We start from the raw sequence: 23,615 nt of genomic DNA, 5'->3' as shown, positions 1-23,615 counted from the left end.
TATCAAAGGCAGAGGGTAAAAGTATAGTTTGGCAGGAAACCATTTTAAAATGGCAGCAGCTCTGGGAGCAAGAACACAAAGGCAGGCACCTGTTCTCATTATCTAGTAGGGTAACTGATTCAGTTAACATCTGCAAAAGAGGGGGGTTAAGACGTAAGGAACAGGTTACTATTTCTAGATTGAGAATTGGGCACACATATCTGAACAGCACCTTGTTTATTTTAGGGAAACACCAGAGTGGCTTGTGTTCCTGTTTGGAACCTGAAACAGTACAACATGTTTTGATGTCTTGCAGAAAACATGATTGCCAGAGACAAGACCTTCTTAGAGAATTGCAAGAAATTGGATTAAAAGAAATATCTCTTAAAAGTATTTTGGAAGTGGGATCAAGCAGGAGGGGAAAAAGCAGTTTTTTCAGATTCTTAAAAGACACTGGGCTGTATAGTAGAATATAGAGCACTAAGGTACTAGTCCCATAGGTGGCAGCAATGCAACTTTTGGTTGCCGGCTGCCGTAAAACCACAAAGAAGAAGAAGAAGAAGAAGAAGCAGCAGAAGAAGAAGAAGAAGAAGAGGAACGAACTCGGTCTCCAACATGGCGGCGTCAGGTGAGGTTTATCAGGTTGAACGAGCTGGGTCGGTTGTAGCGAATTTCAGCGGGTTGTACGTCGATATAGTTAAACGCATTAGGTTTTAAGACGGTTAAAGCCTCGTCTTACTGATTGGCGACGTTGTCCCGCGTGTATAAGTCGGTGGCTTTGTTCCGGTAAAGACGTAGCTGCTGGTGGAAGGCGAATGAACGAAGACACACAATCTGAAAACTGTAACCTACAGGTTACATGCGGCATTTACTTTGAGAAAGGTGTATCGCGATGTTTGGATTGTCCGCTTTGTGTTGTATTTTGGACTTTGTGTGACATGTTACGAAATGTTGCTAACTGCGTGCAGGGCTGGCACATTCTGTAACCATGGAGGGGAGCAGCAGGGTGCAAGCGCGTCTCGTGGAGGAGGGGGTTGAGCCGAGACATCCGGGCTGCCCGAGGAGTTTCTCTCTCCCCCCCCCAGCTCTCGGGTATCTGGTTTTTGACGAACCGGTGCAGCTGGGGTTGATGAGTCACATCACAAATACTTCCCTGGCAGCTCCACAACTTAAAAAAACATCCGGTCGAGTCTTGCGCCTATGATTGCGCATTTGGATCCTGGTCCTGCGACGTGCACTAGGCCCTAAGGGCGCACTCACAGTGTCCTTCCACACCGGGCCAAAACCGTTTTTTTAACTAAAGCCTAGTGCGTTTGAGCAGTGTGAGTGCAACTGCTCCGCGCATAACTCCACGTCCATGGCCCGCCTGAGAGAGGTGGGCTTTTGTAGAGCCCGTTTGCACATGTAGGAGCACGAGGCCTATGGCGGTTCTGACGTCCTTTATGTGCGCCTGTTCGGACATGGAAAATAGGAGGGACCATGCGCGGACATTTAACAACATGTCATGTTGGTGTGATGCGGAGGTGGAGTGTTTACTGTAGATTTGGTCAATGAAAAGATTCAAAAACAGTCGACAAGACGCACAAAAACTCCGAGGTCTACGGAAAGATCTGGAAACAAAGCCACGCATCGCGATGACGTCAATCAATGCGTGTAATGGTGTGATGACGTATAGGCAGCAAGAAGCATTTGCGTGAGGCCCAGGTAGTGTGAGTACAAACGGGCCTGGGGTGTGAGGGTGTGAGCCCTAAAACCTAGCCAGCTATAGCAGGGACACTTTGTTGACGAAGCCCGCATAGTCAAAAATAAAGACAAAAGCGGCAAACAAACAACTAAACGATTAACTGTTGGCCCTCGTAGTTGTTGGGCTCTTGTAGCTTTAGCAGATGTCAGTGCTGCCTCAGGTCAACGTCACGCAGCTTATTGCTTGCTAAAGTCGCTTTAGCGTGGAGCTCTAAGGAAGCTATTAGGCAACATGTAATTTTTTTCAGTTTTTATAAGTTTCAAGCAGTCAAGGCGAGTTACGCCTCTTAATTGTAAACAATGATTTAGCATTATGTACACGGGAAGAGTTGTTAACCTGTGTGTATTGGTCTGTATGTGTGCAGGTTTTGTAGTGATGTGCTTAAAGAATGTCCTGACAGCTGGTATTTTCACAATTAAGCTCACAGACCAGCTTTGTCGCTCCCCTTTTTCTGCCTCAGACCACAACAAACCAGACCAGGGGGCTGTTGCACGAAACCTAGATAAGGGATTAAGCTGGGATATTCCGGTTATCCTGGCTTACTTTACCCATGTTCCGGTTGCACGAAAGCACAGGCACTTAAGGGCGCACTGGCACTGTCCGTCCGCGCCCCGGGCTTTAGGGTACTTGTCCGCCCTCCCTCTCCCCCCCCGCGTCCCAGGCCCGTTTGTACTCACACTGCCTGTGCCTCGCGCAAATGCTTCTCGCTGTCCATACGTCATCACGCCGTAACACGTCACACACATTGATTGACGTCATCGTGATGCGTCGCTTTGTTTCCAAATCTTTCCGTAGACCTCGGAGTTTTTGTGCGTCTTGTCGACTGTTTTTGAATCTTTTCATCGACCAAATCTGTAGTAAACACTCCACCTCCGCATCACACCAACGTGAACCTTTCGCCGCCATTGTTGTTGTTAAATGTGGTCCTTCCTTCTGTGTTCTATGTCCGAACAGGCACACATAAATGACTTCAGAACTGCCGTAGGCATCGTGCTCGTACATGTGCAAACAGTGTGAGTGCGCCCTTAGGGCTCGTACATGTGCAAACACGCAAACAGTGTGAGTGCGCCCTTAGGGCCGCACCAGGCCAAAACCGTTTTTTTCAGCTAAAGCCTAGTGCGTTTGACCAGTGTGAGTGCATCCGCTCCGCACATAACTGCGACCAGCGGGCCGTCCACAGCCCGTCTGAGAGAGGTGGGCTTTTGTAGAGCGTGTTTGCACATGTACGAGCACGAGCACGTGTACGAGCACGAGCGCGATGCCTACGGCGGTTCTGACTTGCGCCTGTCCGGGCATAGAAATTAGAAGGACGGACCATGCGCGGACATTTAACAACAACAACAATGGCGGTGAAAGGTTCACGTTGGTGTGATGCGGAGATGCAGTGTTTACTGCAGATTTGGTCGATGAAAATATTCAAAAACAGTCGACAAGACGCACAAAAACTCCCAGGTCTATGGAAAGATTTGTAAACAACGAGACGCATCGCGATGACATCAATCAATGCGTGTGACGTGTTACAGCGTGATGATGTATAGGCAGCAAGAAGCATTTGCCGAGGCCTAGGTAGTGTGAGTACAGACGGGCCTGGGGCGCAGGGGTAGAGGGAGGGGGGGACAAGTTCCCTAAAGTCCGGGGCGCGATGCGGAAGGACAGTGTGAGTGCGCCCTAAGTTACCATGGAGATTTATACAGTGCTGTTAGCCTGCTTTATTTGTTCAGTCAGCTGTCACTCCAATCACAAATGTGATGTTCACCTATTCATTTATGAAAATGACGTGACGAAATTTATCAACACTTGTGCCTTCAGTCGGTCTACTTATTGCCGATCCCCCCCCCCCCGCCCTTTTTCTCGATTTTTAATAATAGCGGCATAATTTCCTTTACTACGAATGACATGCTTCACTTCCTCATAAGTTTACATTAGTTCTTGCTGTTTGGACACAGTGAAGAACGATGCACGCATTTTTTCCGTGTCTGCATCAGTGAATCTGTGCTCGATCTCACAGTCTTCCTTTGGAATCCGTGAGTAGGCACTCAACAGAATTACTTACACCTGGCTGGACATTAGGGCTGTAGCGATACACTAATCTCACAATATATGATACACGATATTCAGCTCACTATACGATTTGATATGATACACACTGAACAAAGACTTTAAAGGGACAGTGTGATTTTTGGTGACATCTTGTGGGTGTTTCATTGACTGGGATTAAATTAATAAAGCCTGAAAAATTCAATTACAGTATATATGGCTCTGACTGGACAGCAGAGATGGTAACATCAAGTCTCTGCGGGAAGCAGCAAGTCCTAATCAAGTCTCTAATGGTTTTAATAAATAATAAAACATAGTTGAAGTGGTACCTTATTGTATAATAAGTTCCTTACTAATGACGCCTTATAATCTAGTGTAATGCCAGCTCCCTCTCCTTATTCATCGTATTGCTCACTTGACATGCTCTCTCGCACGTTGGTTGAGCCTCCGTTCATAACAGCATTTTTACACTTTTTGAGCAGTGGACTTTGCTAAGACTTCATTGGCTGTTGAAACAGATGACATGTGACTTGATTTTGAAGCACACCCGCAGCGTCGGTCCCAGTTTATGGTCGCGATCAGTGTGGGAATTTTACACCGTAAAATAAGGCAGGAATGAGCTGCGGACACCCTCACCAGCGAGAGCGGGAAGCTTGGTGCAACATTAGCTTAGCATTAGCCTGAAGCTATGCTTTTCCACGAACCATGGCTACTTTTGTAGTCAGAGATGATGGAGAAACAAGAGAACTTAAAAAATCCTCCTGCTTTTCTAAAGTCACCGGTGTGTAAACATGTCTGCCTTCTCTCTCAGTTATAAACAATGAATGGTAGTGCTCTGACAGGACTTGATGATGCATTCAGGTGCACCCTTTGACCTGGGACGAGTGGATTCCACAACAATGATAAACAGAAACCGGTAGATGAGAAAAAGAGCCGCCTGTCAGGTGACAGAGATGGATCTGTTTGTAAAACAAATCTACCATTAATGTTCAAGTAACTAAATTTAGCTTCTTGTGTCTTTAAACCATTTCTCCTCTGGAATTATTAAAGTATTTCTGATTCTAACAGCAACATCAACCTAAAGGTGCCTTCTAATCCGTCAGTTGCTGCTCTTAGCTGTTGCACATTTTTTTGGGAAAACAATTTTTTTTATTTGATTTTGCTCATTTATTTTTCATATTTTATATTTTATTATTTGAAAGGTGCCTTCAGTTCTGCGTTTTTAATCTGTTATTCATTTTAGACTACCTAACCTGTTAAATTTTAGGTTTGGTTCAATCAAAGAAAGAAAGAAAAGTTCCAATAATGTTTCTGTATGCTGTGAATTATAGTTGTAAGGGGGGGTCAGAATCGGTATAGGAAGGTTAGATTCTACAAAATTGGCGATCAGTGCACCCCTATATTTGTGAATTACATGATAGCCTATCATTTCTTTCTCTACATGGTCACACGTTTACACACTTTCTGATGCACGCACACCAGCGGACAGGGAGCAGGCATCAGAAAATATGCCCCACCCCCCAAAAGCTGTAAACCTAGGGGAAACTCTGATGCAAGTCATCATCGGCTTTACACGCGAGATGTTAGAGCCCCAGCCCCTCAAAAGGTTTCCACACATTGCTACCTGGTCTGTGGGAAACACCTTCGGGGCTGGCTTTTTCTTTCATCCCGGATGAAAAAGCCATTCTGCAATGGACAAGCGACTTGTTTTAGACTCCTGAGGTGTATTACTCTAAAATGCAGAATGCTCCGAGTGTGTGTGTCACTCGAAGATTGACTATCAAAGCCCCTGAACACCCACACAGGTGTTTTCAGTTAACTAGTTGATTAGACCTCTTCTCAGGACTGTGTGGTTGTCTACTGTGAATGATTGACATCTTCCCAAGTCTCCTGTTAGCTTTGTTTCACCTATTAAGGCGGGACAAAGTGCACCTGTATCATTCTTAGTGGTAGACGGACAATTATGACCTAATAAAGCCCCGCCCACCTTCAACCCAAGCAGAGGTCTAATCAGCCAGAAGAACAGAAAACACCTGTTGGTGTTCAGGTGCTTTAACTCTGTGTTCATCTCCCCTCTAGCTAAGAAGAAAAATAAGAAGGGTAAGACTCTCACTCTGACTGACTTCTTGGCAGAGGGCAAGGGAAGCAGCAATGCACCCCCCAGCTACCCTGCCAAGTCCACTAGCTGGGCCGATGAGACTGATGACCTGGAGGGAGATGGTGAGCACACTCTGAAATACACACAAAGTACCTTGCTTCTGTCTTGGATTTTTCTGACAACGATAGAAAGATCAATATCATCACTCTATTGCTCGGTTTATCTCTCAGCTGAGTGGTGGGAAATGAAAATGTGTTGAAGATTACAGTTACTTAATGTAAAATGAGCAAATGTGTTCTTTTAAGTGTGAATGTGCTATGACTCAGACTCAGGCTCAGACACATAAGCGAACCAAGGATTTTTATTTTATTTTATTAAGATAGTGCTCTATAACCAGCAGGTTATTATTGAACTATTCAGCCTACAGCACTGCTTTTTTCAATGTAAAACTTGAATCATTACAGTTTCCTTTCAAATTTGGTAACTTGCCATTTGTTAAAGTTTTTTGAAAGGAATCCACATACTTGATTTAGGCCTCTGTTGTTATATTAATCATAAAAATTCCATATCAACTGCAGTTTAGAGTTGGTCATTATTTTTGGACGCAGCATGAATACTTAGTCCTGACAGGCTGCTGATATTCTGTCTGTTAAGATTTTTGAACAGAAATCGTTAAATGGACATTTTAACGCACTGTGGATATTTTTTAAATTCCTGTTTTTTCATCCTTTTTCTTGTGCCTGCTTACACTACTATGTGAATTCAGCTTCTCTTTAATCGGCCATTGTGCCAAGAACTGGAAGCACGTCTACATGCAGATTTCAGTTCGTTATTATATTTTTTTATTCACAGCTTTATTTCATTTAATTTTAACCGCCACGGGGTTATCTGAAGTGTTCTTGCTTTCTGTTGCCCACTCGGTCAGAGGGTTTCGCTGAGGCCTGACACTAATGCACTGATGTGAAGTGGTGGCCTACATTAATACAGTCTATGCACTCTAGTCCAAAGGCCTCTTGGTTCCCCTGTGCTGGCTAATTTGAGTTTGCTGTCTGTTCAGTTATTTATTTATTTATTTTTTAAATTTGAATATTTTTTTCTCTTTTCTTATGGTGACTTAAACTGAAATAAGCCATCGAGACAATTTTTTTTCATGTAACAACTATTAATGTAGATTTGGATTTGGAGAGTAGCTAACAGTCGCTAACAGCCTGTCGCAGCTAACATGGATAAGCTCCGGGCAGTGAGTTGGATGCATTCAAACGTCTTTTTTAACCACTAATACTGCTCCAAATAACACCAAACCTCTGCAATAGCATGAGAAGAGTCCTTACACATTAACCGAAGCACCAACAACAAAGTATGTGAACACAGTTTATGAAGAGTGCTTACCTACTGGCCCCGATACCAGCTGCTCCATTCAAGTCGATTACCAAATACAATCCAAAGGGAAGAAGCCCATTGATGATTTATTCCAGCAAAACATGTAAACCTTGTGGTCTGTGGACTCTCGACAGATCTTCCCCTACACAAATTACACTATCCAAACCAGCACACACAGTAAAAACATATGCATCGCTGTTAGGAATTTCAGGTCCTTGGAGGTTTAGAAAATGGTACACTTGTTATTCCTTCAAAGAACCACATGTATTATCATAAGCTAAACTGCCGTCCATTCGCTATTTAAGCTGGAGCATCTCAGCGCTGCAATAATTTACAAACACAAACCGTAAAAAACACAAAAGTATGCATGTGAACAGGGAATTAAAGTTGCTGTACATGAGCAGATTCTCATGTTATTGACTCATGCACACACATTACAAGGGAGAAGTTCAAAGGGGTTCATTGTTGCTCCTGAGCTTGACTGAACTGTCCATCACTGCTCTGAAGTGGGTGCTGGCAATGCACGAGTGTTTGTGTGTGGAAGAGTTACCTGCACCAAAAAGCAAAGGAGGAGTGCAGCCAGAAATGACAGCAAAAGCTTTCCCAGCATTTTATCCTGTTCATTTGGCCTTCATACTTTATACTTGCATGCTCCTGCTAAGTAAGAGGATCCAGACTGGGCTTGTGATATCACTACACTGCCCGGTTCACCCGGTATATCTGATCCAGGGTTTTTGGCTAAACAAAATCCTGATAACTGACTCCATTAATATGTAACTCCCAGAACAATAACGCACACACACATGCACATTCCACATCATAAAAAATAAACTTGTTAATAAAAGTCTGCAGAACAAAAAGGGTTTAAAATATCGTCTTGTCTCATTCTTGTGAACTGATGGTCTCCTCACCCCTAGTGACTAATGCCTATATTTTTCCATTAATATTAATTCTTCTGAAGTATTTGTTTCAGTGTGCTTTTTGCATGTCAGAATAGAAGAACTAACTAAATGGAAGTTTTAGGTTTGTATTTGACATTGTCTCACTCCTCAACCCTCCAGTCTCAACCTCTTGGCACACAGAGGAGGATTCGTTCCGGGCACCACCCATTGACCGGTCCATCCTGCCCACAGCACCACGCTCAGCTCGTGAACCCAACGTTGACCAGTCCCGACTGCCCCGCAGCCCGCCTTACACTGCCTTCCTGGGCAACCTGCCCTATGATGTCACCGAGGACTCAATCAAAGACTTCTTCCGTGGCTTGGCAGTATGTATATCAAGCGCACACACGTAATGTAGGGCGTGTAACACATCGCACTTGGGGGGGGGGGGTTACAATAACTGCAACTCTTTGGCAAATTTCAAACAGATTAGGAACTCATTACCCACCAGTGCAGCTTTGATGTTTTTACACTGTATGATCCTCTCACATATCGACTACTGCTTCACAAGCTGGTCACTGGCATGTAAGATGGCACTCAAACCAATAGACAGTCTCTATAAAAGAGCCCTAAAGACTCTGGATACAAAACCCTTCTCCTACCACATCTGCAAGACTCTTAAAAAACACTTTTTTCAAGTTTCCATCATTTTAAAACATTTAGATTTGCGTGTTGTGTGTATAAAAGTCTCCATGGTGTCGCTCCACCACCACTGACTGAACTCATAAAGAAAAGGACTCTGGAAGGTCTGAGCACCAGGGCTTGTGTTAGAGGAGACTGTGAGATCCCCCACAGGCGCACTGCATTTGGGAAGAATGTGTTGTCTGTTGTATGGGGGGATCTGGTATAGTCTTCCCTCCACAATAAGGGAACGCCCCACATATTCCTCTTTTAAAGGTCAACTCAAGAAGTAGCTTAAATCAAATCAAAAGCGCGACCACTGACTCGACTGTATCCTATTGCACATGACGTTTTATTCCATTGTTTTATCCTGTGTGGGTCTGGTGTCTTCCTGAGTGTGTAATGTATTGTGCGGTGTGTCTTTTCTCTCTATTTATTTATTTATTTATTTACCGTATTTTTCGGATTACAAGTCGCTCCGGAGTTTAAGTCTCACCAGGCGAAAATGCAGAATAAAGAAGGAAAAAAACATAAGTCGCACTCGAGTATAAGTCGCATTTTTTGGGGAAATGTATTTGATTAAATCCAACACCAAGACACGACATTTCATCTTGAAAGGCAATTTAAACTAAAACTAGAATAGAGAACAGGCTGAATAAGTGTACGTTATATGACGCATAAACAACGACCTGAGAACGTGCCTGGTATGTTAACCTAACATATTACGGTAAGAGTCATTCACAGAACTATAACATATAGAACATGCTCTACGTTTACCAAACACTCTGTCACTGCTAATCACTACATCCACTGAACTCTTCTTCCTCCTGTCACTTCTGAACAACTCCACCAATTCCAAAGGTAGACAATGCGCCGCTTAGCTCAAGCATTAGCAGGTAGTGTTGTGGTTTTATGTCATTGCGCGACTATTGTAGTGCGCATTGTGGGTCTCTATGATAAATATCACACACGGAGGTGGGTCTTTAACATGTGCTCTTTTAGTAGCCGCACAATTTCATAACACACATACAGGAACAATCAATCACCGCACACACCGAGTGACACAGTCATGAACAGTCGAGCACTGAGTGCTGGATCAGATACACCACAGGTAGCATCTTTTTTTTCGCAACGCACTTCTGCCATGACCCACCACCGCCGGATTTTGACTGGTTGACGTGTGTGTGTGACGATTGCTGATATACGCCCGTCTCTTACGTGACTGAGATAAACAACAGCCCGGGCTATTGTTTGATATTTTACAGTAATGTGTTAATAATTTCACACATAAGTCGCTCCACAGTATAAGTCGCACCCCCGGCCAAACTATGAAAAAAACTGCGATTTATAGTCCGAAAAATACGGTAGTAGTATTTGTATTTTTTGTTTGTTTTTTTAGCAAGGACTACGGATGCAAATTAGCATCTTTGCTATAATCTGGCACTTTTACAGTGATGTTGTTATCGTTGCTCATTAAGGTGCACTGTCCCTAACAAATAAGGAACGGTGAAACACAAGTGACAGTTTAAGTTGTAGGCTTTATTGCTCTTTACGGGAGCCTTAAACACTCGCCTGAGCATCTTGTCAAGCTAGTGAGTTTTGTCTATATTCAATTACATCCGTTATTTAAGTATTTATTTTTACACCACACTGACACACTGCTGTTATTAACACACAAAGGACAAGTTAATTTGTTTAGAAATAAAGAACAGGACATATGGGTCAAGCTTGTTTTTATTTTCTTCCCTTTGTATCTACAGAAAGATGTTCAAGTAGGGTCATGTTGGGGAGCTGGGATCAGGGACATCAGAGGAATACTATAGGTTTTATGTTAGTTTCCTCATCTAACTAGGAATGTTGGAGGAAAAACACTATCTTTTACAGTTAAGTCAAGCTGGTCAGTCCTATTTTTGATAACCGTAAACCATTGCATAGTCATAAAACTCAACTTCCCTGATATAAGGTCTAGAGCTGCAACGATTTTCATATAATCGGTTGGATATCAACAATTAAATAATTTGGCAACTATTTTGATCATAGATTAAAAGAAATTTAAAGAAAAACAGGTAAAAGTTCTCTGATTCGAGCTTCTCAAATGTGAATGTTTTCAGGTTTCTTTCCTCCTGACAGTAAACTGAATATTTATGAGATGTGGACAAAACAAGACATTTGAGGACTTCATATTGGGCTTAAGGATCAAGTTTGTTTTTTTTAAACCGTTTTATGCCTAAACATCTTATGATTATGATTATTTTGCCTGCTACATTTTTTTTCTCCTGGTCTTTTGTGGTTGAGCGCTACACTTTTGTGCCCAGATCAGTGCATGCTATGTTTTATGTTATTCTGTCACTATTCTTATCACCAGATCAGTGCAGTGCGTCTGCCTCGAGAGCCCAGTAACTCAGAGAGGCTAAAGGGCTTTGGATATGCTGAATTTGATGACGTAGACTCTCTTCTGAGGGCCCTGAGTCTCAATGAGGAGGTGAGAGGACGCAATAAGAACTTAGTTTTATTTGTTTGCATTTTTATTTTAACCCCGGGATCTGAACTGACATGAACGACTTTCCACATAGTTGTATTGCACACAAATCTGAGCTATTTGTTCATGTCAACAGAACCTGGGAAACCGAAGAATCCGTGTGGATATTGCAGACCAGTCAAACGATAAAGGTACCAACTTTTTTTCCTATGTCTTCTTCTGACCGCTGTTGGGGTAGTACAGTATAGATGGTAGTACGGTAGGAATTTGGCTACAGTATGGATTGTGTAACAGGAAGAGCAGCTCAGACGTTTTGACACAATGTGTGCGGATCTGGTTTGCAAGGGAATTTTTACTGGCCCTTTTGAGTAGAAGCTTATGTGAAAAAAAGTAATTTGTGGCCTCAGTAGCTGATGTTGACTCCTGTCCTCTCTTTCATCTCAGGGCAACAGTCGCAGCTTGTCAAATAACGGCGCACAGGGAGGCTTGCTCCACGCATTTCCTATATGTGTGCCCTTAATGCTACGCGTGCTCCCGCTATTTCTGCCCAACTGTTGTTGTTGGTGTTGTTGAAATCGTTTCAGTCTGGTTAAATCCATGGTTAAATCACCACCACAATGTCTCTTTCTACTTTGAGAAAAAGAAAGGTTGACACAGTCAAACAAATACTTCTGTCCATTCACAGTTGAAATGCTGTTTTTCTGTCACTGTGAAGTCTCTGTTTAATCTCCAACAAGTGGGGCTGAAACAATTACTCAAGTAAGTTACTCGATTAGAAAAAAATTCCTCAAGGCAAATTCTCTGTCTCAATGATTTGTTGAATTCCTATCTCACACGTTATGTGGCCTGTCAGCGCAGGGATCATTGTTCCACATGGACCATTTCTGCGGATTCACACCACTACTGACCAGAAAGTCAGAGATTAAGTTTGGGATAATTTTACACCTAAAAAAGAAGCCATGTGTTCACTGCAAACTAGAACTGTTCCACCACAACAGCACAACATCAATGATTCAGCGTCTTAGCCCAAAGCAGCCCGTTGTTAACACCAATTCACTGAGCCCCGCTGTTACGGTTAAAGGAGGGTGGTTGCTGTAGTGAAGGAAAAAACAGGAAAAGAATGGTTAACGTTAGCTGTCCTCTGTGCCTCGGTGCCCACGGTTACCCACTGATCAGTCTTTATAGTTTTGTCTGAGTAAATGTGTCAGTGGCGTTTTGTACGTTGCTTGTTGTTACGGTAAACAGGGAGAGTGACTCCCTCTTCCTGATATCTATCTCTAATTAATATTCAAAATAAATGTATTTGTCTTTGAAACCTGTTTGAATAAACACGTACACTACTGTTCAAAAGTTTTAGGCTACTGAGGTGAGGTTGTAGAAGAGTTTCATGTCACAGGTCATACACCATGGCAAGACTGAGCACAGCAAGGTAGTTATACTGCATCAGCAAAGTCTCTCCAAACACAGATTTCAAAGCAGACTGGGGTTTCAAGATGTGCTGCTCAAACTTTTTTAAGAAGAACAAACAAAACGGCCATCGTTGAGGATCAACGAGGAAAATGTCAAGATGTCCAGAAGTGCAATCAGCTCAGAACTGGCAGACACCAGTGGGACCTAGGTCCACCGTTCTACTGTCCTGAGGACGCTGGCTTTTTGGCTGCAACTCCTCCATGAAGACCACTTCCGTCCAAACCGTGGAAACAAGGCCAAGAGACTCAACTATGCACAAAAACATAGGAACTGGGGTACAGAAAAATGGCAGCAGGGTCTCTGGACCGATGAGTCCAGAGAAATATTTGGCTGTAGCAGAAGGCAGTTTTTTCCTGGAGAGCGTTACAATAATGAGTGTCTGCGGGTAACAGTTGCTGGAGGAAGTTCCTTGCAAGTTTGAGTTGGAGATTAGGTCAGGATTAATGTGTCCTCAATGCTGAGAATTACAGGCAGATACTTATCCATCATGCAACACCATCAGGGAGGCAAGGCAAGGCAGCTTTATTTGTATAGCACTTTTCATACACAAGGCAGACTCAAAGTGCTTCACAGCACAACATGTCATGAATTCAAATGCATTACAGGAAGACAAAGAGAATAAAAACATAGACAATAATCAAAACAGTGCGGACGTTAAAAGTGCGAAGATTTAGCAGAAAGCTAAGGTGAACATAAAAGTTTTCAGTCTAGTTTTAAAAGTGGTCAGAGTGGGTGAAAGTCTCAAATCTTCAGGAAGTTTATTCCAGCTGTTTGTTGCATAATGACTGAAAGATGCTTTCCCTTGATTTGAGTTTACTCTGCGAACCACTAACAGATTGGTCTCAGAGGATCTTAGTGATCTAGAAGGCTTATGTAGTGGGAGCATATCAGTGATATACCTCGGCCCTAGACCATGAAGTGATTTATATGTGAGCAGGAGGATTTTGAAATCAATTCTCTGACGTACAGGAAGCCAGTGTAATGATTTAAGAATTGGTGTAATGTGCTCACATTTTTTGGTCTTTGTTAGAACTCTAGCAGCAGCGTTCTGAACAAACTGTAGCTGCCTGACAGTTTTTTTGGGAAGACCTGCAAGGAGACCGTTACAGTAGTCTAGCCTACTGGTTATAAAGGCATGGACAAGTTTTTCTAAGTCTTGAGCTGACATGAGCCCTCTAAGTCTTGTTACATTTTTAAGGTGATAGTAGGCCGATTTTGTTACTGATTTGATGTGACTGTCGAAATGTAAATCAGAATCCATAATAACCCCAAGATTTCTGGCTTTATTTGAGGTTTTCAGGGACAGTGATTGAAGGTGTTGGATGACTTTAGACCTTTCTTTCTTAGCACCAATAAACAATTATCTCAGTTTTATCCTCATTTAGTTGAAGGAAATTTTGGCACATCCAGTGTTTGACCTGCTCAATGCACTGGCACAGTAGATCTATGGGGCGATAGTCATTTGGTGATAGCGCTACATAGATTTGGGTGTCATCGGCATAGCAATGGTGGTCAATGTTATTATTTTGCATGATTTGTCCTAGTGGGAGCATATAGATATTAAATAAAGTCGGCCCCAAGATTGAACCTTGGGGGACTCCACACGTTACGTTGGTTTGTTCTGATACAAAGTCGCCAATGGAAACAAAATAGTTCCTATCTTGTAGATATGACTTGAACCAGTTTAGGACTGTGCCTGAGAGCCCCACCCAGTTTTCCAACCTGTCCAAAAGTATTGAGTGGTCGACAGTGTCAAATGCAGCACTGAGGTCCAATAGCATTAGTACTGAAGTTTTGCCAGAGTCTGTGTTAAGACGGATGTCATTTATAATTTTAATAAGGGCCGTCTCTGTGCTATGAAAAGGTCTAAATCCTGACTGGAGGTTGTTGTGGCAGCCAGTAGAAGCCAAGAAGTGAGTTAGTTGTTGGAGTACAACTTTCTCAATTATTTTACTTATGAATGGTAGATTTGAAATTGGTCTGTAGTTGTTGATAATAGAGGCATCTAGGCTCCGCTTTTTTAGAAGAGGTTTAATGACTGCAGTTTTGAAGGCCTTTGGGAAATTGCCCGATTGAATAGAGTTATTAACTATTTGCAATACGTCTGTTGATAGGCAGTCAAAAACATTCTTAAAGAAGTTGGTAGGTAAAGCATCGAGACAGCAGGTGGTTGGCTTTAGATCGGTCACTGTTTCCACTAGAGTTTTAGAGTCTATGGCATTAAAGCTTGCCATCATTGCTGTGTTATTTTGGCCTAAACGGGGTGGTGATCCAACTTTTTTGTTTGAGATATTGATGGCACGTCTGATGCCTTCAATTTTATCAGTATAAAAGAATGCAAACTCATTGCATTTCTGTGTGGAATGGAGTTCGGCTGGTATTTGTGTTGGGGGGTTGGTCAGTCTGTCGACAGTTGCAAATAGGGTTTTGGCCTTATTAGTGTTGCTGTTTATGATATTGGAGAAGAATGTTTCTCTAGCACTTTTTAAGACTAAATTGTAGGCCTGGAGCCTCTCTTTATAGATGTCATGGTGACTATGAAGTTTTGTATTTCGCCAGATTCGTTCAGCCTTCCTGCACTCTCTTCTCTGGGCTGTTACAACAGCAGCTTTTCTCCAGGGTGCCTTTTGCTTACCAGAAATCGTTTTAACTGTAACCGGTGCAATGACATCTATGATATTCACAATTTTGGAATTAAAGTTGTTTACAAGATCATCAGCATGGCATGGGTTTAGAGGTGGTAGCGAGGAGATGGCATTTTTAAAGAGTACATTAGCATGTTCATTGATGTAGCGCTTTTTGACATTCTTTGATTCTGTTTGTGTCTCCGGAATTAAAGAAATATTAAAGAAAACACAGAAGTGATCAGACAATGAAAGATCAGTCACAAGAACATCAGAAACATTGAGACCTTTTGTGATAATCAGGTCCAGGGTGTGTCCTTTACAATGAGTAGCCTCTTTCACATGTTGAGACAGGTCAAATGTATCTAAAATAGTAAAAAGTTCCTTTGCACCCTTGCCATTCGAATCATCAATATGCAAATTAAAGTCACCAGTTATAACTAGGCAGTCAAAGTCAGTGGAGATACTAGACAATAATTCGGTAAAATCATCGAAAAAATTTGCTGAGTATTTAGGTGGCCTGTAAATAATTAACAGAAGAATTTTGGGAGAGCATTTCAACACAGCACACAGGTATTCGAATGATGTAAAATCACCAAGTGACATCTGTTTCCCCTGAAATATTTTTTTAAATATAGCAGCAACCCCTTCCCCCCTTTTCCCAGATCTACATACATCAATAAAGTTATAGTTGGGGGGTGCTGTCTCGATCAGAATGCTTGCACTGTTATTTTGCTCCAGCCATGTTTCAGTTAAAAACATAAAATCAAGTTTGGAAGTAGTAATAAAATCGTTGACTAAAAATGATTTGTTATTCAGAGACCTAACATTGAGCAGACCCATCCTGATGGTGTTATTGACAGGCTTCGATGTTGACTTTGATTTGGAGAGGATAGGAATGAGATTGTTTAGGTTAGCAGGGTGTCTACGTTTCCCAATGTTCTCTCTCTTGGTAGTCACAACAGGAATGTAGAAGGTGCCAAGCTTTGACGTAGGCAGCCTTGGGCCCAGGCCCAGCTGATAATGTGGTCTACTGCTGAACCCTGTTTTGTATCAATAATATTCAGGACTGCTGTCAGGGCGGGGCGGGGGTGGCCATGAGGGGGAGGAGGAGTGGGCAGCGTCAGAGCTGGAATGAACTACTGGAGGTGGACGTTGAGGGCGAAGAGGGGGTTTACGTAAGAGGGGCGGAGTAGGGCTGAGGGTTTGTGAAGCACACCTTTGTGGAGGGGGGAGGGAGGTGCCACTGAGATGACGCTGAGGGGGGGATCGCTGAGGTCGGTCAAGGGGAGTAAAAATAGGAGTAGGGCGGGGAGTGGGTGGGGGTAGCTCCCGGAACTCCAAAGGGGATAAGGGGGGAGAAAGGCTTACTTGAGGGAGGGAGAAGGATGGAGACCTGGATTTAGGCTTGGGGGGTGTGGGGGAGGGATCTTCAAGCCCATTTGAAATGAAAGGGGAGGTAGAGGGGGATGGACACGTCTCCTCTTTGCTCCGGTGTCTCTCATGGTCAGCGCTCTCCTTTTGCAATGGCGGTCCTCCTTCGACGTTCATGATAAGCTGTGTTGTGTCTGTCTTATCCGTTGGTTCCTCTTGTCTCTTGTCCTTGGCAGTGATGATAGATGGATGACGCAGGAAGTAAGACATGTTGGTCATGAAAAGCTTTACTCCCAGCTTATTTAGACAAAGTCCGTCTGCCTTAAAAAGATGCCTGCGGTCCCAGAAAAAGCTAAAATTGTCAATAAAATGCATCGAACGAGCAAGAAAAACGCTGGAGAGCCACTCATTCAGCGAGTAAAGTCGACTGAATCTCTCAGCTCCTCTCCTGATCGGGGGTAGAGGACCACTGATAAACACCTCAGCATTCACAGCGCTGACTGTTTCAAAGAGTTTATTAAAGTGCTCTCTCAGCTCACTTGATTGTTGTTTTTCAATGTCATTAAAACCAATGTGCAGAATGATATTTTTCACATTTGGGTGTGCAGCCACAATATCCAGGATTCTTTTTTCCAAGTCAGACACCGTATCCTTCGGAAAGCAGAGCACTTTGGTGTTATTATTGCTTTTCATATCTTTTACAGAAAAGTCACCCACAATCAGATTTTCAGGCCCACTTGTTAGCTTTCTCGGTGGTTTTAAGTTAGCAGGTCTTACCCTTCTGCGTGGTGATGGTGGGTTATTCAGGCAATCAGAGGGGGATCCATTGTCCGACAACAGTGGAGCAAACCTGTTCTTTAGTTGAACACTTGCTTGCTGGGGAAGTTTCTTGGTACTTTTCCTCTTCTCAGCTGTCCGCTGCTGTGTCCTCCATGGCAGGGGAGTTGATGAAGCGCTATGCCTGGATAGAGATGGTAGCGCAGGCCAACCGGTCAGATCAGAGATCGGGGCGCTGGGTCCTCCCGGTTATCCGTTCTCCCTTGTCGCAGGGAGGTGGTCTTCTCTTTGGCTTTGCCCCAAGTGTGTTCCAGGGAGAATTATCGCTGGTAGATTTATTACCCTGTACAGGGACCTCCCGTTTCCTCGTAGCTTCATCGTTGCTAGTTTGCTGAGTTCTGGCATGCCCCTGTCCACTGTTTTCAGTCAGTGCTAGGGTGGTATTGTTGTCACAATATCCATTCACTTCTATAAATACTTCTAACCGATTAATTTTTGTTTCCAGCAGCAAAATCTTCTGTAGTAGTTTGTGGTAATCTTCCATAGAGAAGGGAGGCATCTTCTGGTGATTACCTTTAGCACTGTAGCACAGGCTCAGGCTTATCTTGAATGGTAGGCCTCCCTGCCTAGCGTTGAGGAAGTCGTAAAAATATTGAAAAATGTCTCTGTTATCTAAAAGAAATATAATCCCACTGGTTTTGTAAGTATCCAGCTGTTGCTCTTTGTTTCTTATTGAGGAGAAGCAAATAGTAGCAGATAGTAGCAAAAAATGCAAGCAAAGGCGAGAGCAAGCAGAAAAGCGTCCGCACTGTAGCAAAGCAGCAAGCAGATTGCTCCAGAGGGAGGTGTGTGATTGGCCCCCAATGTATTCTGCAGCAGGACAATGAGCCCAAACAGACAGCCAATGTCATTAAGAACTATATTCAGAGTAAAGAAGAAGTCCTGATGAAGTGATGGAGTGGCCCCACAGAGCCCTGATCTCATCACCCAGTCTGTCTGGTATTACATGCAGAGACACAGAAATATTTGAGGTCTACATCCACAGAAGATCTGTGGTTCGTTCTCCAAGATGTTTGGAACAACCTACGAGTCGAGTTCCTTCAAAGACTGTGTGAGTGAACATGGACGAAATGATGCTGTTTTGAAGGCAAAGGGTGGTCAAACTAAATACTGATTTGATTTAGGTTTCTCATCTATTCAGTCACTGCATGTTGATAATTAATGATTCTTTCTGTCTGTCTGTCTGTCTGTCTTATAGAACTTTAAAGATATAATACAATCAATATACTGTGATAATAATGTTAAGTCTGTTTAAAATGATATCTCCATATACAGTACATTTTTAGACCATATCGTACAGCCCTAGCCACTATGACAAGATATATCTTTTTCTTTTTCTTCACACATCAGAGAGAGACAATGGATCTATGGGAGGCCGAGACAGGGGTGGACGGATGTCGGACATGGGACCTGACAAGACAAACAGTGACTGGAGGGCTCGGCCCAGTGCAGATGCCGATGACGGACCTCCCAATAGAGATGATGCCTTTGGAGAGAGTGAGTCAGAATTGGCTTGGTTTTTGCTTTGACATCCATATTTATTTTTACACTTGATCCCAGGACAATTGTGTTTGCAGCGTTGGACAGAAGTAGGGGTTGTGCAATTTGAACCGATATCAGTACCTGGAATTCGGTACTTTCACTCTGTTAATACAAACAGTGTAACTCCATCTCCACGTGTGTCTCTCAGAGTGGAGCCCAACTCTCCTCAACAAACGCTTACAAAAAACAAGGAGAGAGGGAGGGGGGGGGGGGGGGGGGGGGGGGTTACAAGCGCCACTGTGACTAGGGTATATCTTAGCCAGTTTAGCGTTGGTGAAATGGGCTCTATGAAGCATTGTGCCTGGCACAAATCGAGGATGAGTGGAGCAGTTTCAGAATGTCCTTTTCCCATGCATTTTAAGGTGAGCCAGTAGGGACTGAGCGCAGAAGAGGAATCTTATTATAAATGACATATCAGTCATTTGTGTTGTACGTTGAGAGACAGGAATTGGTCCATCTCAGCTTCAGGGGGCGGTTCGGAAAATGTGGGAATTTCTTTTGGATAAAATATCTTATTTGAAAGTACCGGAAAAAGTCACTATTAGGCCGGCTGTATTTGTCCAAGACTGATGCAAAGGACGCAAAAACACCTCCGTCATACAGGCCATTAAGCGTTTTGAGGCCTGGTTTATTCTGCTAAATAAAGGCATTAAGTTGTTGGTTTATATTAGTAAAAATTTATTTAAGACAAATTGGAAGGGGTTGAAAAAATACAGAAAATCTGTCTGCACTGGTTGAGGCGGAAGAAAAGGAGAGAGAAAGACAGACAGACAAAAGACAGAGACAGACACACTTCCAGAGATGCAAGCAACCAAAGCGTAACAGTAACTATAATATCTATAGTAATGTGAATATGACTTGTATGTTATGGCAGTTAAAACAACAGAATAGTAGGAACAAGCACAGCTAAGGTGATAGAATATGAAAATGATAATAATTATGACGAACATGATCAATGATGAGTAGCGGCAACAGCAGCTACGGTACAGCGAGACATTCCACTGATGGTGTTTCTATGGCTACAAATTTTATAATTTATAAGACTAGTGATAGTATATATGACTAATAGTAATAACAGCAGCATGAAGCGTCATGCAGGACCACGGCAGCAGGCACCACCACGATCAGCAGAGACCTGCGAGACGACAAAGCACAAACAACTCCAGGGAAGAAGTTGAATTAGTAACATGCATTGATGAGACATGAATAATACAGACTAAGTAATTATCAAAAGTTGGGGGAGCAAGACTTGACATGTGTCTACTCCATCTCAGCCAAATTGGAAGTTTGAGATTTTTTTGCACAAATTGATCACCAATGTTATCATTCAGAGTTGAATACCATAATTTAACTGCATTTTCATTTGAATTCTCAGCTTATCTATGACACACATTTTTCAGTTGAGTGCCTTAAGATCAAGTACTCACTCTTTTGAATAATATAATCAGTGATTAACCATTTAAGTTTTTAAAACAATTTGACTTATTAGAAAATATGTGACAAAGCCTAGTAACTCCATTGTCCTTAAAGTTTTACCGGTTAATAACCTTTTTGTTCACTGTTATATTTGGGTTCTGCCATATTGGCTGATTGAGGTATCTTTATCAATTCTTAAGACCTTTGCACATTACTTTAAAATGTCAAATGATACTTAAATGGAAGTTCCAGTCAGTACTAGGGATGTCCGATAATATCGGCCCACCGATATTATCGGCCGATATTGAGTTAAAAATGTAATATCGGGAATTATCGGTATCTGGTTTTTACAACTGATAATAGTTCTGTAGGCTTCAGCATTTCCGAGTGTACCTGAATGCAACACGGGCCGTTTACAGGCGCGTGCTTGATGACGTATAACAACAACAACACGCTTCACTCGTAGGTTGCTAACCGTGGCTAACAAGCTTCAGCTCTCCCGGTGCATGAGATGTCCGTGGTTTGGAAGTATTTCCAAGTGTCATCTACTAACAGTGAATGTGCGCTTTGAAATGACTGCAAGGCGTTGGTTATGAGAGGAGGAAACAAGGCGTCTTCCTTTAATACATCTAATTTGATCATCCACCTGAAGAAGAATAATGCGGAGTTATTCGATACATCTGTGCAGCAAAGTGATGAAAAGAAGCAACAGCCGACACAGAGAAACAAACTTTTTCTATCGTTCAGGATGCCGGATTCACCAAACGTGTGGAGTTCCTCGAGCCCCGTTATGTCTGTATAACGCTCAGTCACAACTATTTCTCAGACCAGTGCTGACCTCAATTGTGCAGCATTGTTTACAGTCACGTCGAGAAGGTAATTTCTGGTGCTGTATCCATTAGATCCAATACAGGTTAGCATGTTGAGCTTGACTGCTGATTTATTGATTGTATTATTTGTCAAGTTACAGCCGGTTACTCAGTCTGGAAAAAGAGGACTATGTTTGTTTACTACTCTGGACTGAAGATATGCATCTTCCTTGTTGTGATGTTGTCTGTAGTGTGTTTGAGGCAAAATATTCTCTCTAAAAACACAAACAAATAAATGAATGGCACTTTTTTCAATAACTTATTTTGTACGGACTGTGTTTACAATTGAAAAGCCGTGTTGCATTTATGTATGCATCCAGTGGGGCATCACAATAAAATTAGGCATAATGTGTTAATTCCATAATAGGTGATATGTGATGAATTTTTGGTGTAAAAAGGCTGCATATATCGGTATCGGGTGATATCGGTATCGGAAATTAAGGGTTGGACAATATCGGAATATTGGATATCGGCAGAAAAGCCAATATCGAGCATCCCTAGTCAGTACCCTAGGTAATGTTTTCATATAGTATAGACCAGTGGCAGAATTTAGTTTATAAATTCTACCCTTCCTATTCAAGAAATTTATCCGTGACCTTGTCATATCAACTAGGCGTTTTTTCCAGTGTGAAGTGTGACCGCCTATGAGTGAGAGTGATCGTGACGGGGGGCGAAGCACCGCAGTGACAGAACAGAGTCACCAAACAAGGCTAGTTGTTTTTAACAAAGACAAAGCTGTGGGGATCGGTAAAGTCTCCGGATCAATTCAGAACGGGATGTTTATTCTTCAAGATCGCTGATTCGCTCATTTAGCTGTCAATCAAAAAATGCTTTTTATCAATGCCGCTTCCACTGGGACATGCTGTCTTTGTTTACTCCGGAGAACAGTTGATCGCGCTAATGCCGGCTGGCATAGCGACCAGGGCTGCTTTGAAGTGACTGACTGGCCTGCACTTTGAGCCACATCAATGGGGTCACTGAGTGCATCACAGACTACATACATTTTTGCATGGACTGCAATGTCCCAGCTCGGACTGTAACCTGCTACGCCAACAACAAATCCTGGATCACCAAGGACTTTAAGGCCGTCCTGAATGAAAAGAAGAGAGCATTCAGAGATGGCAACCGTGATGAGGTGAGGAGAGTGCAAGGGGTTCTCAGACTTAAAATCAGGGAGGCTAAAGACAATTATAGGAGAAAGCTGGAGAAAAAACTCCAGCGAAACAACATGAGGGATGTGAGGAGTGGCATGAGAACTATTACCGGGTTCCAGAAGACTGGTAGCACGGGGTTGGAGGACCATGTGGACCAGGCCAACGAACTAAACCTATTATTCAATAGGTTTGATACTGTGGCCAATCCCCCACATAACTCTGCTGCTGCCGGCCCCTCAACCACCTCACTTCACGCCTACCTATTCCACCCCTCCGCCCTGCTCTACATCATGTCCTCCACAACCTGACGACCGTCCCCTAACAGACACCTCTACAGTGTCCTTCACGCCTGACCTGGTGAGGAGACAGCTGACGAGACTCTACTCTGGCAAAGCTGCGGGCCTCAATGGCGTATTTCCAGGGTGCTTAAAGCCTGTGCCCCCCAGCTATGTGGAGTACTCAGTCAAGTCTTCAGCCTAAGCCTGCACCTCCAGAGAGTTCCTGTGCTGTGGAATACGCCCTGCCTTGTGCCTGTGCCAAAGACGTCATGTCACAGTGGCCCTCAGGACTACAGACCAGTGGCCCTGAAGTCCCACATCATGAAGACCATGGAGAGACTCGTCCTGGAGCAGCTAAGGCCTATGGTCGGACCCTTCACTGATCCACTACTGTTCACCCTCCAGCCCCGCCTGGGAGTTGAGGATTGCATCACCTACCTGCTGAACAGAGTCTGCAGTCATCTGGACAAGCCTGTGAGCACTGTGAGAGTTATGTTTTTTGACTTTCTCCAGTGCATTCAACACCATCCAGCTCTTCTGGGTGAGAAGATGGCTGCGATGCAGGTGGTCACCCTCTTCACCTCAGACTTCAACTATTTCACTGAGTCCTGCCACCTTCAGAAGTTTTCTGATGACTCAGCAATAGTTGGTTGCATTGGAAAGGGGGATAAAAGTGAATACAGGACTGTTGTGGGCAACTTTGTCACTTGGAGTGAGCCGAATCATCTGCAGCTCAACATGACTAAAACAAAGGAGCTCCTAGTGGATCTGA

The 23,615-nt window shown here is 43.2% G+C and overlaps 1 protein-coding gene across 2 annotated transcripts in view; it reads left to right on the top strand.

Annotated features, from left to right (window-relative positions):
- Positions 1 to 558: 558 nt before the first annotated feature.
- The window catches only part of LOC310966203 (eukaryotic translation initiation factor 4B-like), a 41,210-nt gene continuing 18,153 nt past the window's right edge, over positions 559 to 23,615 (top strand). For both annotated transcript variants that reach the window (XR_014593803.1, XM_083940058.1), the window contains exons 1-6: positions 559 to 607; positions 5,840 to 5,980; positions 8,300 to 8,505; positions 11,166 to 11,282; positions 11,416 to 11,470; positions 18,935 to 19,081. Coding sequence is in view for 1 of the 2 variants with exons in the window: in XM_083940058.1 (XP_083796184.1) it covers positions 595 to 607; positions 5,840 to 5,980; positions 8,300 to 8,505; positions 11,166 to 11,282; positions 11,416 to 11,470; positions 18,935 to 19,081 (679 nt within the window). In the remaining variant the exon portion in view is untranslated. The remainder of the gene's footprint in view (positions 608 to 5,839; positions 5,981 to 8,299; positions 8,506 to 11,165; positions 11,283 to 11,415; positions 11,471 to 18,934; positions 19,082 to 23,615) is intronic.

This window comes from Echiichthys vipera (assembly GCF_963691815.1).
Source record: "Echiichthys vipera genome assembly, chromosome: Y".
Lineage (NCBI taxonomy): Eukaryota > Metazoa > Chordata > Actinopteri > Perciformes > Trachinidae > Echiichthys > Echiichthys vipera.
The sequence above is the reverse complement of the archived record's forward strand: the minus strand, read 5'-3'. Positions and strand labels throughout refer to the sequence as shown.